General features: G+C 48.5%; 1 protein-coding gene across 1 annotated transcript in view; it reads left to right on the top strand.

Annotated features, from left to right (window-relative positions):
* LRIT3 (leucine rich repeat, Ig-like and transmembrane domains 3) overlaps window positions 1-10,367 on the top strand; it is a 79,895-nt gene extending 69,528 nt beyond the window's left edge. The window contains exon 5 of the mRNA XM_088456405.1: window positions 9,286-10,367. Coding sequence (XP_088312531.1) covers window positions 9,286-10,367 — 1,082 coding nt within the window. The remainder of the gene's footprint in view (window positions 1-9,285) is intronic.
* The last annotated feature ends 2,611 nt before the right edge of the window (window positions 10,368-12,978 follow it).

Here is a 12,978-nt window from a genome sequence, read left to right as displayed (position 1 = left end):
GTTCTCCAGTGACCCCTCCAGTCCTTTGACCAGGTATCCAAGCTCCGTGGGAATAGAGACTCGAGATATCAGTGGCCTGGGGAGAGTGCCTAACCAAGGCACTGTTACACAGAGGGATGATACTTGAGAGTATTCCTGGAATGAAGTACTGACGCACTTTAGCACAACTGGTTGACACTAGAGAGATAATATGAGATATGGTACGAACTTACCCTTGTTATCTCTATTTCTACGAAGTCCATAGGGTTCCACAGGATACCTTGGGTTATAGGTGTGACGTCAGTCATCGGGCACCATAGAGTTAAAGCTTTCAGCCTCCCAGGATGCACTAGGGTCCCCCTCCTATACCCCGCCCCCGAGCCAAGGCACCTCAGTTAGTTACCAAGCCATAGGCCGGAGGAGGAGAAGGAAGAGAGATAAAAAAGATCTGGACACACACAAGAATCACATTCTCACCAGAGGGAGACGGAAAAACCGGTAACCAGAGCAAAGCCCATCTGCAGCACAGGTGCGACAGGGCGGGAGTCCTGTGGAACCCTATGGACTTCGTAGAAATAGAGATAACAAGGGTAAGTTCTTACCATATCTCAAATTTTCTACTTCAGGGTCCATAGGGTATCCACCTTGGGGATGTCCCAAAGCAGTATCCTTTAAGGGTGGGGACGCTCCTGTGCAGAAAGGAGAATCCACCGCCCGAAGGAAGCATCCTGAGAGGCAAAGGTGTCAAACCTGTAATACCTCACGAAGGTATGGACAGAGGACCACGTAGCAGCCTTGCAGATCTGGACTGCAGAGGCACCACGTCGAGCTGCCCACGAAGGACCCACAGACCTAGTGGAATGAGCCTTCACAGAAGGAGGAACCGGCAGGCCTTCATGAAGATAAGCTTCAGAAATAGCCATACGGATCCAGGCTGCCAAAGTTTGCTTTGAAGCAGGCCAACCCTTTTTACGGAAGCCATAGAGGACAAACAAGGCGTCCGACTTCCTAAACGAAGAAGTGCGGTCAACATAAGTCCTTAAGGCCTGCACAACATCCAAAGAGGCCTCACCCACGGAAAGACCAGGTGAGTTAAAGGCCGGAACAACGATTTCCTCGTTGACATGAAACTGGGAAACAACTTTGGGAAGAAACTCGGGCCGAGTGCGGAGCACTGCCCTGTTCCCATGAAAAACCAAGAAAGGGGGTCTACAAGAAAGAGCCCCTAAATCAGAAACACGTCTGGCCGAAGCAATAGCCAGAAGAAAAACAGTCTTAGCTGTTAGCCATTTAAGATCCACTGAGCCCAGTGGTTCAAACGGCGGTCCCTGGAGAGCCCTCAGGACCACAGCCAAATCCCAAGGCACCACAGATGGAACAAAAGGCGGCTGAATGCGGAGAACACCTTGCATAAAGGTGCGCACATCCGGGATTGTAGCAATCCTACGGTGAAACCAGACAGACAGGGCCAAAACCTGTACCTTCAAAGAAGCAAGGCGAAGCCCATGATCTAGTCCCGCTTGTAGGAAGGCGAGTATCCGAGACAGACAAAACTCCCGCGGTGCATAACCTCTCAGTCGACACCACTGGAAGAACGTATGCCACACGCGATGGTATATGCTCGCGGAAGACTGTTTCCGAGCTCGTAACATGGTACGCACTACAGAACTGGAAAACCCCCTGGACCTCAGCACAGCCACGCCGTCAAAGACAGCCGAGTCAGGTCCAGGTGAAGACAAGGACCCTGTGACAGAAGGTCCGGTCGTAGCGGCAACCGCAGAGGATTGTCCACGGACAGACCCTGAAGGTCTGAGAACCAGTGCCGTCTGGGCCACGCGGGAGCTATCAACAGGAGCGTCCCTCCTTCCTGTTTGAATTTCCGGATTACCCGTGGAAGAAGGGAGACCGGAGGGAACAGGTATGCGAACCAGAACATCCACCGGACAGACAGAGCATCCACCAGAGACGCCCCTTCGTCTCTTGTGCGAGACCCGTACACCGGCAACTTGTTGTTGTGCCGGGACGCCATGAAGTCGATCTCTGGAAGACCCCATCTGTCCACCAGCAGTTGAAAAACGTCCGGGTGCAGGGACCATTCCCCCGGATGAACGTCCTGGTGACTTAGAAAGTCTGCCTCCCAATTTAGCACTCCCGGGATGAAGACCGCTGATATGGCCGGAAGATTGCGCTCCGCCCATACCAGGATCTGAGAGACCTCCACGAGAGCCGCCCGACTTCGGGTTCCGCCTGGCCTGTTTATGTAGGCCACGGTGGTAGCGTTGTCCGACTGGACCTGTACCGGACGACCCTGGAGAACCCGATGTGCCTGCTGGAGAGCATTGAAGACCGCACGGAGTTCCAAGATATTGATTGGAAGCTCCGCTTCTGTCGGCATCCACCTGCCCTGGAACAAGTGTAGACCCGAAACTGCTCCCCAGCCCCGAAGACTGGCGTCCGTTGTCAACAGGATCCAATTTGGAACCCAGAACGGACGTCCCTTGATGAGATGGGTCGTCTGTAACCACCAGGCAAGGGACAGGCGAACCTCCGGGGTGAGCACAATCATCTGGGACTTCAGAGACTGAGGCAGCCCGTTCCACTTGGACAGGATCAGGTGCTGCAGAGGTCTGGAGTAAAACTGGGCATATTCCCCCATGTCGAACACCGACACCATGGAGCCCAGTAACCTCATCGCCGAGTGTAGAGACACCCGGCGGCTGTGCAGACAACTGCGTACCCTCGACTGTAAAGCAGAGATCTTTTCCCCCGTCACGAAGATCCTTTGCTGTTCCGAGTCCAATAAGGCTCCGAGGTGCAGAATCCGCCGAGACGGGATTAGAGTGGACTTCTGCCAGTTGATTAGCCAGCCGTGCCGTTGCAGTAGCGCAATGGTCAGGTCCAAGTGGCGTAGAAGGAGCTCTGGAGATCCTGCCACCAATAAAAGGTCGTCCAAGTACGGCAACATACGGACTCCCTGCAGCTGCAGAGAAGCCGCCATGACCGCCATCACCTTGGTGAACACACGTGGTGCTGTCGCCAGGCCAAAAGGTAACGCCCGAAACTGGAAGTGGTCGCTGCGGATTGCAAACCTGAGGAACTGTTGATGGCGCAAAAGAATAAGGACATGCAGGTAAGCGTCCTGTATGTCCAATGACACCATGTAGTCCCCAGGTTCCAGCGCCAGAATGATGGACCGTAGGGTCTCCATCCGAAACTTCGGTACCCGCAAAGACTTGTTGAGAGCTTTGAGGTTGAGAATCGGACGATACGACCCATTGGGTTTCTGTACCAAAAAAAGATTTGAATAGAAACCCTGGCCCCTCTGGGAGAATGGAACAGGCACTATAACTCCAGCCTGGAGCATAGTGTGCAATACCTTCCGCAGCTCCGTAGCCTTGTTCCGGTCTGATGGTAGACCCGTGGTGAAGAATCGAGCCGGGGGTCTGTGCCGGAAAGAGAGGGCGTACCCGTGGGAGACCACCTCGAGAACCCAAGTGTCTGTCGTAGTGACCGACCAACACTGGACGAACTGCAGCAGGCGGCCTCCCACTTTGGGATCCCCCAAAGGGAGGCCCGGACCATCAGGCCGCAGGCTTGTCATCTGGCTTAGGGGCCGGATGTCTGGTACTCCATGCCTCCTTCCGGGGCTTGGCCGATTTCTTAGGGCCAGCCTGTCAAGGAAAAGACTGTGGTTTGGGCCTGCCCTGGGCCCTATAAGACCGAAAGGATGATGGTCCAGAACCAGAAGGGGCAGCGGCCAACGGGAGACAAGCCGATTTGGCTGCCACCAGCGTGGCCACAATCTTGTCCAGATCCGGACCAAAGAGAACTTCTCCGGTAAATGGCAACGCCTCCAAACCCTTTTTGGAATCTGCGTCCGCCTTCCAGGATCGCAGCCACAAGGTGCGACGAGCAGCCACCGCTGCTGAAGAAATTCTAGACACCAGAGTACTAATGTCTAAGGCCGCCTCGTTGATAGAAGTGGCCGAATCACGGAGATTACCAATCAACTCCGCCTGTTCGAACAGTCGGAATCAAAAGACGCCTCTAATGAATCCACCCAGTGCTCCATCGCTCTGGCAACCCAGCAAATGGCCATAGCCGGCCGTGCTGCCCCCCCCGCAAGGGAATAAGCGGACTTCAGGCAGATCTCCACCTTGCAGTCCGTTGCATCCTTAAGGGAGGACATGGGTGGCATCGGCAATGTGGCACTACGGACAAGACGGGTCACGTGAGAATCCACCTGTGGAGGGGATTCCCACTTTGCAAAATAATTATCCGCAAACGGATAAGCCACTGCCAGGCGCCTCTGCGGCTGGTATCTTTTGCCAGGCTGATTCCACGCCTCCTCTAAATGGTCCACTAACTGACCCGAAAGAGGAAAGACTGTGGCATCGCCCTTCACATCTTTAAAAAAGGCATACTTGGATTTAGCCACTGGGGGAACTTCGTCCTCAATCACCAAGGCTGTGCGGACTGCCCGAATAAGTCCAGGAATATATACCTTGGACTTAGCATCAGCGTCCTTAGTATGGAGAGGTTCCTGATCATAAGGATCCAGAATCTCCCCATCATCAGACGTCCCCTCGTCATCCTCATAAGGAGCCGACAGAGATGCCACCGGCCGTTTATGTGGCCGCATCACAGACTCCCCTTGCAACACATCCGACAAGTGCTGTACAGAACTCGTCAGGGAGTTAACCCACGCCGGCTCCTGAGAAACCGGGAGCGGGGAAATAGGGAGACTGTGGGGTACCACCAATTGTCGTGGGAAACCCTGCATGGGTGACGACACCACTGACTGCTGGGACAAACCCATCGGCGTAAACGCGGGCTGCAGAGCTAACTGGCCCACTAAGGTTGTAAGCGCCTGAGCTAAACAAGCCCAGGGCGGCTCCTGTACCGGTGCTGTAACCGTAATAGGCTGTGCCATAGACAAACACTTCCGGCAGAGGCCCTCCGCGCTACCCTCCCCCTCCGCTAACGGTACTTTGCACGTAGTACACTGTAGCCGGAGAGGAAAATCACTTTCAGACATGATGGCACCAAGTATGTGACTCCTCTCACCAATTATATATTAAATAGGCGAGAGACCACCCTGCAGCACCGCACCGCAAGGGCTTAGCAGAAAGGACAGGGACAGTAATAAAGCTGACAGTTAGAAGAAAAGTTACAGGCAGCAGTGCTAGCACAGTCACATACAATGCAAAGAAAAATCAATTCCTGCACTAACAGCGCTGATCACTGAACTACGCAGACACAGGGCCTGGTAGGACACAGCGCAGCATACACAGACCTGACCCAAATCGGAGGAGAGGTATGCGGGGGGACCCAGACCACGATGCTTCCGTCCAGTGCTTCCAGCAGCGTTCACCATGTGTTGGAAAGATGGCCGCCGAGGAGCAGAGAGGAGGCTGGCCTGGGGGAGGAGCGCTGCTACAGGACCAGTCGGCAGTGTGCAGAGAGGGCTGTGTGCAGCGGGGGAGGCGCCGGCTGTGAGACAGGGAAGGCGCGCTTCCCTGGCATGCATTTAACCCCTGGGACACCGCAGCGCTACCACTCTGCAGCGGTCCGCTGTCCCAGGGGGTAGTGGAAGCGCAGGTTCATACCTGGCTCCACGCTGCAGCCAGTCCCCAGGGAGCCCCCTGCCTGAGGACTCTGGACCATGTAACAGCGGGGACCCACCGCGGGACCCCGCTGCTTACCTTGCTGTCCCCCTTGAATCCGGCCATGGTCCGGAACATCTGGGGTCACCGCTAGCTGTGACCCCAGATGCTCACCAGCATCCCCGGATCGGTACCGGTGTTCTGGTACCGGCGGGGGTGTAGGGAAGACAGCATGGATGTCAGGACTGACTGTCCATGCTGTTCATCCAGATGTGCAGCCACAGCTGCATGAAGAAAAAGCTTCAGGGGCTCTTCTAGCCCCCACTCCAACAGGTGCACCCGCCTCCGGCCGGGCACCAAACGAAAACTGAGGTGCCTTGGCTCGGGGGCGGGGTATAGGAGGGGGACCCTAGTGCATCCTGGGAGGCTGAAAGCTTAACTCTATGGTGCCCGATGACTGACGTCACACCTATACCCCAAGGTATCCTGTGGATACCCTATGGACCCTGAAGTAGAAATTAACAGTAATACTGAGAGGTTCACTGGAATCACACCTTAAGAGGCACACTGGGAATGACACTTGAGAAGACATCGGGAGTGACGTGTGGACGCCCTTTGTCACATGGAGTGGCACTAGAGGAATACACAAGGCGTAGTGCAGACGCACTTTAGCACCACAGGTAAGACACAAGGCATACACAGGGAGATGGCGTGTGGACGCACTTTGCAACACAGGGTGGCACAGGTGCTATATATAGGCTAGGATGTAATTGCTCTGTAACTCACAGGAGACACTGGTAACTTAATGCACAGGCAGGGATGTTGGTCATACTGCTGCTCACTGGGAAACACTAGAACTTAGGCACACAGGCAGAGAGGTAATTAGCACTGCTGCTCACAGGGAACACTTGTAGCTAGTAAACAAGGAGAAGATTGCATAGTGGTGCAGCTGTGAGACACACAGGATAACCTTGTAGTTTGCAATCACAGGAACAGCATGCACAGGCAGGGATGTATTAGCACTGCTGCTTACTGGAAAACACTGTAACTTAGGCACACAGGCAGAGATGTAGAGATGTAGATCGCACTGCTGCTCACTGGAAAACACTGGAACTTAGGCACACAGGCAGAGATGTATTAGCACTGCTACTCACATGAAAACACTGGAACTTAGGCACACAGGCAGAGATGTAGATCACACTGCTACTCACTTCAAAACACTGGAACTAGGCTAGGAATCCAAGGGAGCCTGGAACAGACCTAAACTAGAACACTAAGAGTGACAATTGTTGATCAGGCCACTTCCTGGAGTTCTGGAGGTGGATTTATACCCAGGGGTAGCATATGATAGGAGCACAGCTTCGGCTGACTGAGATCATGCTACCATTGGTTAGGAGGACTGTCAAATGAGAAGAACTGTCATGGCAGCACCCATGATGGGAACTCCGATCCCCAACACACACAGCCGACCATTGAAGTCCACTGAAAGCACCTAAGGCAGAATACTCAGCATCTTGCCCATCACTGCACCAGACGTCTGACCACAAGGAAGTCAGGGGAAGCCGGCATGGAGGTAAGAAATAGCCGATCCTAGGCTGAGCCCTGACAGTATGGTTAGAGATTAGCGGGTTCAGTTCTCAGAGAACCAGACCCACCCGAACATTGCAATTCTGAGTCGGATCCAAGACCGGCTCAGGTTTTCCCATCTGACTCAGATCTCAAAACAAGGCAAAACGTCATCCTCCAGCTGTTGGATTCTCGCTGGTATTGGATTATATAAAGATCCCCGTGATCGGTGCCATTTTCACACCGGCTGTGGAGAGAGAAGCTAACAGACGTGTAGTCACTGTCAGTCACTCAGTGTTTGTGTCCAGTCGGGGTCTTGGCCTGAAGGTTGCTGCTGTGTTGTCCATAAAGGGGCTTAGGCTGCAGTATATAAAGGGGGGCTTCCTTCAGTGAGTGCTGCAGCTACTGTCACTTGTCCTGTCAATTAACTGTGGCTGCTGCTGTGTTGTGGTCCTGTCTATCAGGCTAGGGCTGCAGTCCATAAACTGGTGCTGTGTTGGCCCGGGGGGGGGGTGCTCTGTCAATTAGGTGCTCTTCCCCAGTGTAAAAAAAAATAAAAGTGCTTTTTTTCTTTCTTTCTTTTTTTTAGGTGCTCTTCCCCAGTGTAAAAAAAAATAAAAGTGCTTTTTTTTTTTTTTTTTTGTGTGTGTGCGTTAGCAACTGCGCTATTATTGTTTTGTGACACTGCCGGCCAGACCGCAGTTTATTGACCACATACTGTATTTGTGACTTTGCAGGTGGTATGTCTGCTCTCGGAAGGGTTGCTTTGTTGTCCATAAGAAAGGGGTACTGTCTGTGTTGCTCATCAAGGGGCTGCTGCCTCATTCAGGGGTGCTCTTCCCCAGTGTTAAAAAACAAAAGTGAAATAAAATTAATATTATCAATCCACAAAAAATAAAAAAAAGATTTATTTTTTTTGTCTGTGTGCGTTAGCAACAAGGCTGCACTATTATTGTTTGGTGACACTGCCGGCCAGACCGCAGTTTATCGTCCACGTATTGTGACTCTGCAGGTGTTCTAGCAGCACCTCCACCAGCAAGGCCACCTCATTTCTATCAGATGTATAAAAATAAAAAAAAAACTCCTCCAGATCAAAGATGTCTTTTAGGAACTGAATAACTTGATCCTAGATTGATCTTCCCTCATAATTTTTATTAAAGAATCAAAACATTAAAATAAATAAATTAAAACTAATCAATCCTTCCGTCCTTTCCCTGTCTTCAGTCTATAAACATATTCCAACTCCGTCGGGCCTCTGACCTAGTTAAGGAAACATTCTTGGTTTTTAAACTTCCTAGAGGTCATATAGTTTATTAAACTGCCATCCTGTCTACCACTGCAGTGCCACTCTGTGCCATGTTGGAAGCTGAACTGCCACATGTTAGTGCCGCCCACTGCTGTCGCTTAGTCGGCCAGCAAGCTGGATGCAACCTTTTGGCCCTAAACTAGATGAAATCAATATTGCGAGTTGTGAGGTGGTCAAAATTGACTGGAAATAAATGTTATTGAGGTTAATAATACTGTAGGAACAAAAACAGTCCCAAATTATGTGATTTTAGCTGTTTTTATGATTTTGTTTACAAAAATACAGATCCTAAACCAAAACACGCAAGGGGCGGTTTTGGTAAAACCAAATCCAGATCCAAAACACGAGGAGATACAGATCCAAAACCAAAACATGGGGGTTGGCGCACATCCCTAAGTATGGTACATAGGCATTAAGCAGTCAGAGACCAAAAGACAAATTATACCTGTAGATACTGCAGAGCCATGCACCTCAGTCCTCTTCACATACTCGCCAGACCATGCCAAATGCCATTTACATGTCCATTAGACCTCCCCACATGCTATCAGACATTGCCATGTGCCACTTTCATGCTCATGTTCCACGATGTGGCCACCAAAGGTATAGTATAGATAGAGGGGGAGATGTATCATACATTGGAGAGAGATAAAGTACGAACCAATCAACACCTGTCATTTTTTAAACAGCCTGTAAACTGACAGTTAGGAGCTGATTGGTTGATACTTTATCTCTATCCAAGGTTTGAAACCTCTCCCCCTAAGAAACCAACATGTTCGTTAAATAATTTCACTTCTTAATGTGACTTGATTCCATTTCTGTATTTTACAGTTATTCAGGAGTCTCCAACAGATGGTGTGAGATGGTCAATCCTAAGTATGAATGGTATTTCCTACAAAGACGCAGGAGAATACCGATGCAAGGCTAAAAATTTGGCTGGTATATCAGAAGCATCAATAACGGTCATAGTAGTTGGTGTTGTCACTACAACAGGATCCCCGCAACGTTTTGGGCGGAGACCAGGAACAGAACAGATAAGTAATATGCAAATAGAAATAAAGGAAGAAGTCACCCAAATGAGCACAGTCTCATATCAGCTTCCAACAGTAACATCACCATCAACAGAAACAACAGCAGAGCCCACTATAGTTCCGACTAGTGTTACATCTACCACAGTGAGGGTCCAAGAGAAGAAACCACAGAAAACCACCAAGGCGCAATCACAGGCAGCAGGCAAGAAAACATTTTCAGTAGGTAACAAGGAAGGAGATGCACTAAATAATGTGGCAGCTGATACAGAAACAAACTCTGTTGTACGTAATCTAAAAGTCATCAGTGAAACAGAGGATCGAGTCATGCTAACATGGAAAACATTAAATACCACAGATAGCTCATCTTTGACAGTGCTTTATTCAAAATATGGTGAGGAGGAGATGTTGAGATTGAGCACAGATCCAAGTAAAAATAAAGTTACAATTGATGGCTTACAGCCCAGCACAAAGTACATGGCCTGTGTTTGCCCCAAGTCAGCCCGACCAAAGAAAGACCAATGTATTGTGTTTTCCACAGATGCTCTGCCTAAAAGCGAGCAGAGCAGCTCCCAGGTGTCTCTCCTAGTAGTGGCCAGCAGTGTTGCTTGTGTGGTCATCTTGCCCATCATCTTTTTCTTGATTTATAAAGTTATGAAACTGCAACGTAAGCCTCAGTCTCCCGGTGAAGATGACCTTTTAAAAGAGACTTACATAAAATTTGAGACATTGTCCCTTAGACCACGATCCATAAATCAAGGAAATGAACTATGGGCACGTAGAGGCACAACAGAATCAGAAAGACATCTTTTGTGCTCAAGGTCAAGTATGGACTCACAAGTGACCTGTAAAAGTGAAGGATCAAGGCCCGAATACTACTGCTAGTACTGTAATGCATTCTAAATGGTTTTATTTGTTCTACATTGTTTTATTTATTTTTATTTTGGTTTTCAATAAATACAATTTGACACCTGTTTAGATTTATTGAAGATTACATAACTTGTTTTCAGGCACTACACTAATGATTTGTTGACTGACAGTGAATTTATGATCATATCAGCTTGCCTGATCCTTTACTGGAGAGCTATAAGCCCTGACATAGGACCTGATTCATACCTGCTCGCTAACTGCGATCGCTCTGTCAAAGCCGGATAATCAGCTGAGACAGAATCTGTTTACAATCGGAATCTGCGCAACGCCATCTCACGAATGGTGACAAGACTCCATCTTAGAAATAGATCACACAATGCCATTTTGTCAAAACCACAGAGTAACCATCTTCCCCAGACACATACCGACAGTGTTTAACATACATAAAAAATGATTTATTAGCATTAGAACACTTTTTAAGTAATCCTTCCTGAAATCATGCCCTGATGTACACAAAGCCCATTCTGGGGACAACCTTGATACCAAAACAAACACAGTATCAGTTAGCAACTAGAAAAACAGCTTCCTGAGAAAAGGAATTAGAAAAGAACTATACACCAGAAAGTGCGTGTGTTTTTTGCATGTAAATGGAGAGACTCCACATGTGGACAGGTGTAGCTGTGGCAATTGTAATTTGGCCCAGACACTTGAATTAAATCTGCTCTTTTTCAGACAGGCTGGCACCAACATGGTTGGGGGTCTCCACCCTGTTTGAGGCTCACTGCCCATAACACATTTGCATTGCAGTTTGAAAATGTTAGTAAGAAATGAGATAATATATATATATATATTATATATATATAAATTAAATCCATCATAAATAGAATCTCATGCATAAACACCGCACATTACGCACAGTTGCGCCGCTAACATGGTGCACATTAGTGAATGCACAATATCCTGCGTGCGAACGCGGTTTATTAGCTGCATGCATGCACATCTGCCCCAAATCAGATAAACCTAACTAGCGTCTTTCCCCAAACCCCTAATACATACATAATGCACACTCACATAAAAGGTTCCATAGCTTTAAAGTATAAGATCCAAGTTTTATACATTTATTACAAATGCTGTGAAATAAAGACTATTTTGGTATCTAAGGTTTAATATGTGATAAGTAAGCCGTGTTTGGTATTGTACTGATCTGCATTTCTTCAACAGCTTCCTGGTATCATCGGTGTGAAGATCGCAACATGCATTCTCAACTTATGGACCGTAGAGATATAAAGCACCAAAATGTATTTTGTGAAACCAACTGCCTAGATTTGCATGCAGGGGAAATAGAGGAGGCAACAAGCTGTTAGAGGCTGTTCTGTGTCCATTTGAACCAACCTGTTAAATGCCCTGTAACAGATGCACCCGCACTGGGAACCAATGGGATTAGCAACAAACCCCTCTTTTGTGTTGTCTGTTTCTGTGAGGGTATAAAGGTGTGTGTTGTGACCCCAGTCTAGAGTCTTCTTGCTGATTGATAGAGGTTTCTTGTTGATGCCGGTATCTGGTCCAGAGCGCGTGCGTAATGTATAACTGTATCTTGGGTCTGTATAATTCTTTGCGCTAAATTGTACTTAGATCACAGCGTGTAACTGACTATACTTTACTTGAATAATACTTTGTGCTTTTGAACACATGTTCAAGGTCTAAAGTCTTTATTTTACTGTATGACTGCGTATGCAAATAGCGTAAATTTTAGAGGTTTATAGGCAGGGTTTAGAAGGTATAGGTAGGTGCGTATAGAGGTTGAAATCCAGTATCCTTAGATGGGGGCTCATAGTGTGAGGTCACTTACCTGTTCACACGATAAAATACGGTTATCGATATCTCACCAAAGAGTGGATAGTGGCCACATGCAGTTTTCCCTGCAACCACTCTATGCTGAGAGATCGCTATCCGTTATCGTGTGAGTCAAGGTATGCTGACTAGAATCCAGGGACAAGAAAGGAAAAAGTTTGTTTTCCTTTGTTGATAGTATTTTACGTTAAAAAGGGTACCGTAGTATTGCGCACGTGGCTGAGTCGCATTTTTGCACGCGTAATAGACATGCACTTTTGCATACGCAGCTAAGGGTAAGAGTCTTACGGTTGTGTGGTAGTCACATTATTGTGTATGTGACTAGTCGCACAAATAGAATATGTGTATTTCCGGTAGTGCTGCAACGTGTTTAAACAAAGCCGATAAGGTCACATTGTCAATTGCTGCCAATAACTGGGTTAACGTGTATTTTTCTGCGCAGGAAAAATGTGTGTAACTGTGAGTACTTGCTTAGGGTGTAACACAGGACCTAAATGTTAAGGGTATCGTAGGACCCTTAAGTGCTAGGCGCAGGAGTTGGCCTAGTGACTCAGTAGCAGCTTACCGTTTACTTTACACAAAGCAGGTATATGGGTTGTTATTTTTGTTAGGGTTCGGCTCCCAGCGTGATTATAGCGTTCAGTAATCAATGTGTGTGATCTGTTAGGCTTATTTGAACACTATAATTGAACCGCATAATTTTGGTTAAATTGTAATTGTGAGCTGGTGGGTACTTTGCTGCCCCCTAGCAGTTGAAAGGTAGTCAAAAAGGGAT

Source organism: Taudactylus pleione, unplaced genomic scaffold (assembly GCF_031769625.1).
Source record: "Taudactylus pleione unplaced genomic scaffold, aTauple2 ptg000703l, whole genome shotgun sequence".
Taxonomy (NCBI): domain Eukaryota; kingdom Metazoa; phylum Chordata; class Amphibia; order Anura; family Myobatrachidae; genus Taudactylus; species Taudactylus pleione.
Note: the sequence above shows the minus strand (reverse complement) of the source record. Positions and strands in the feature narration are given on the sequence as shown.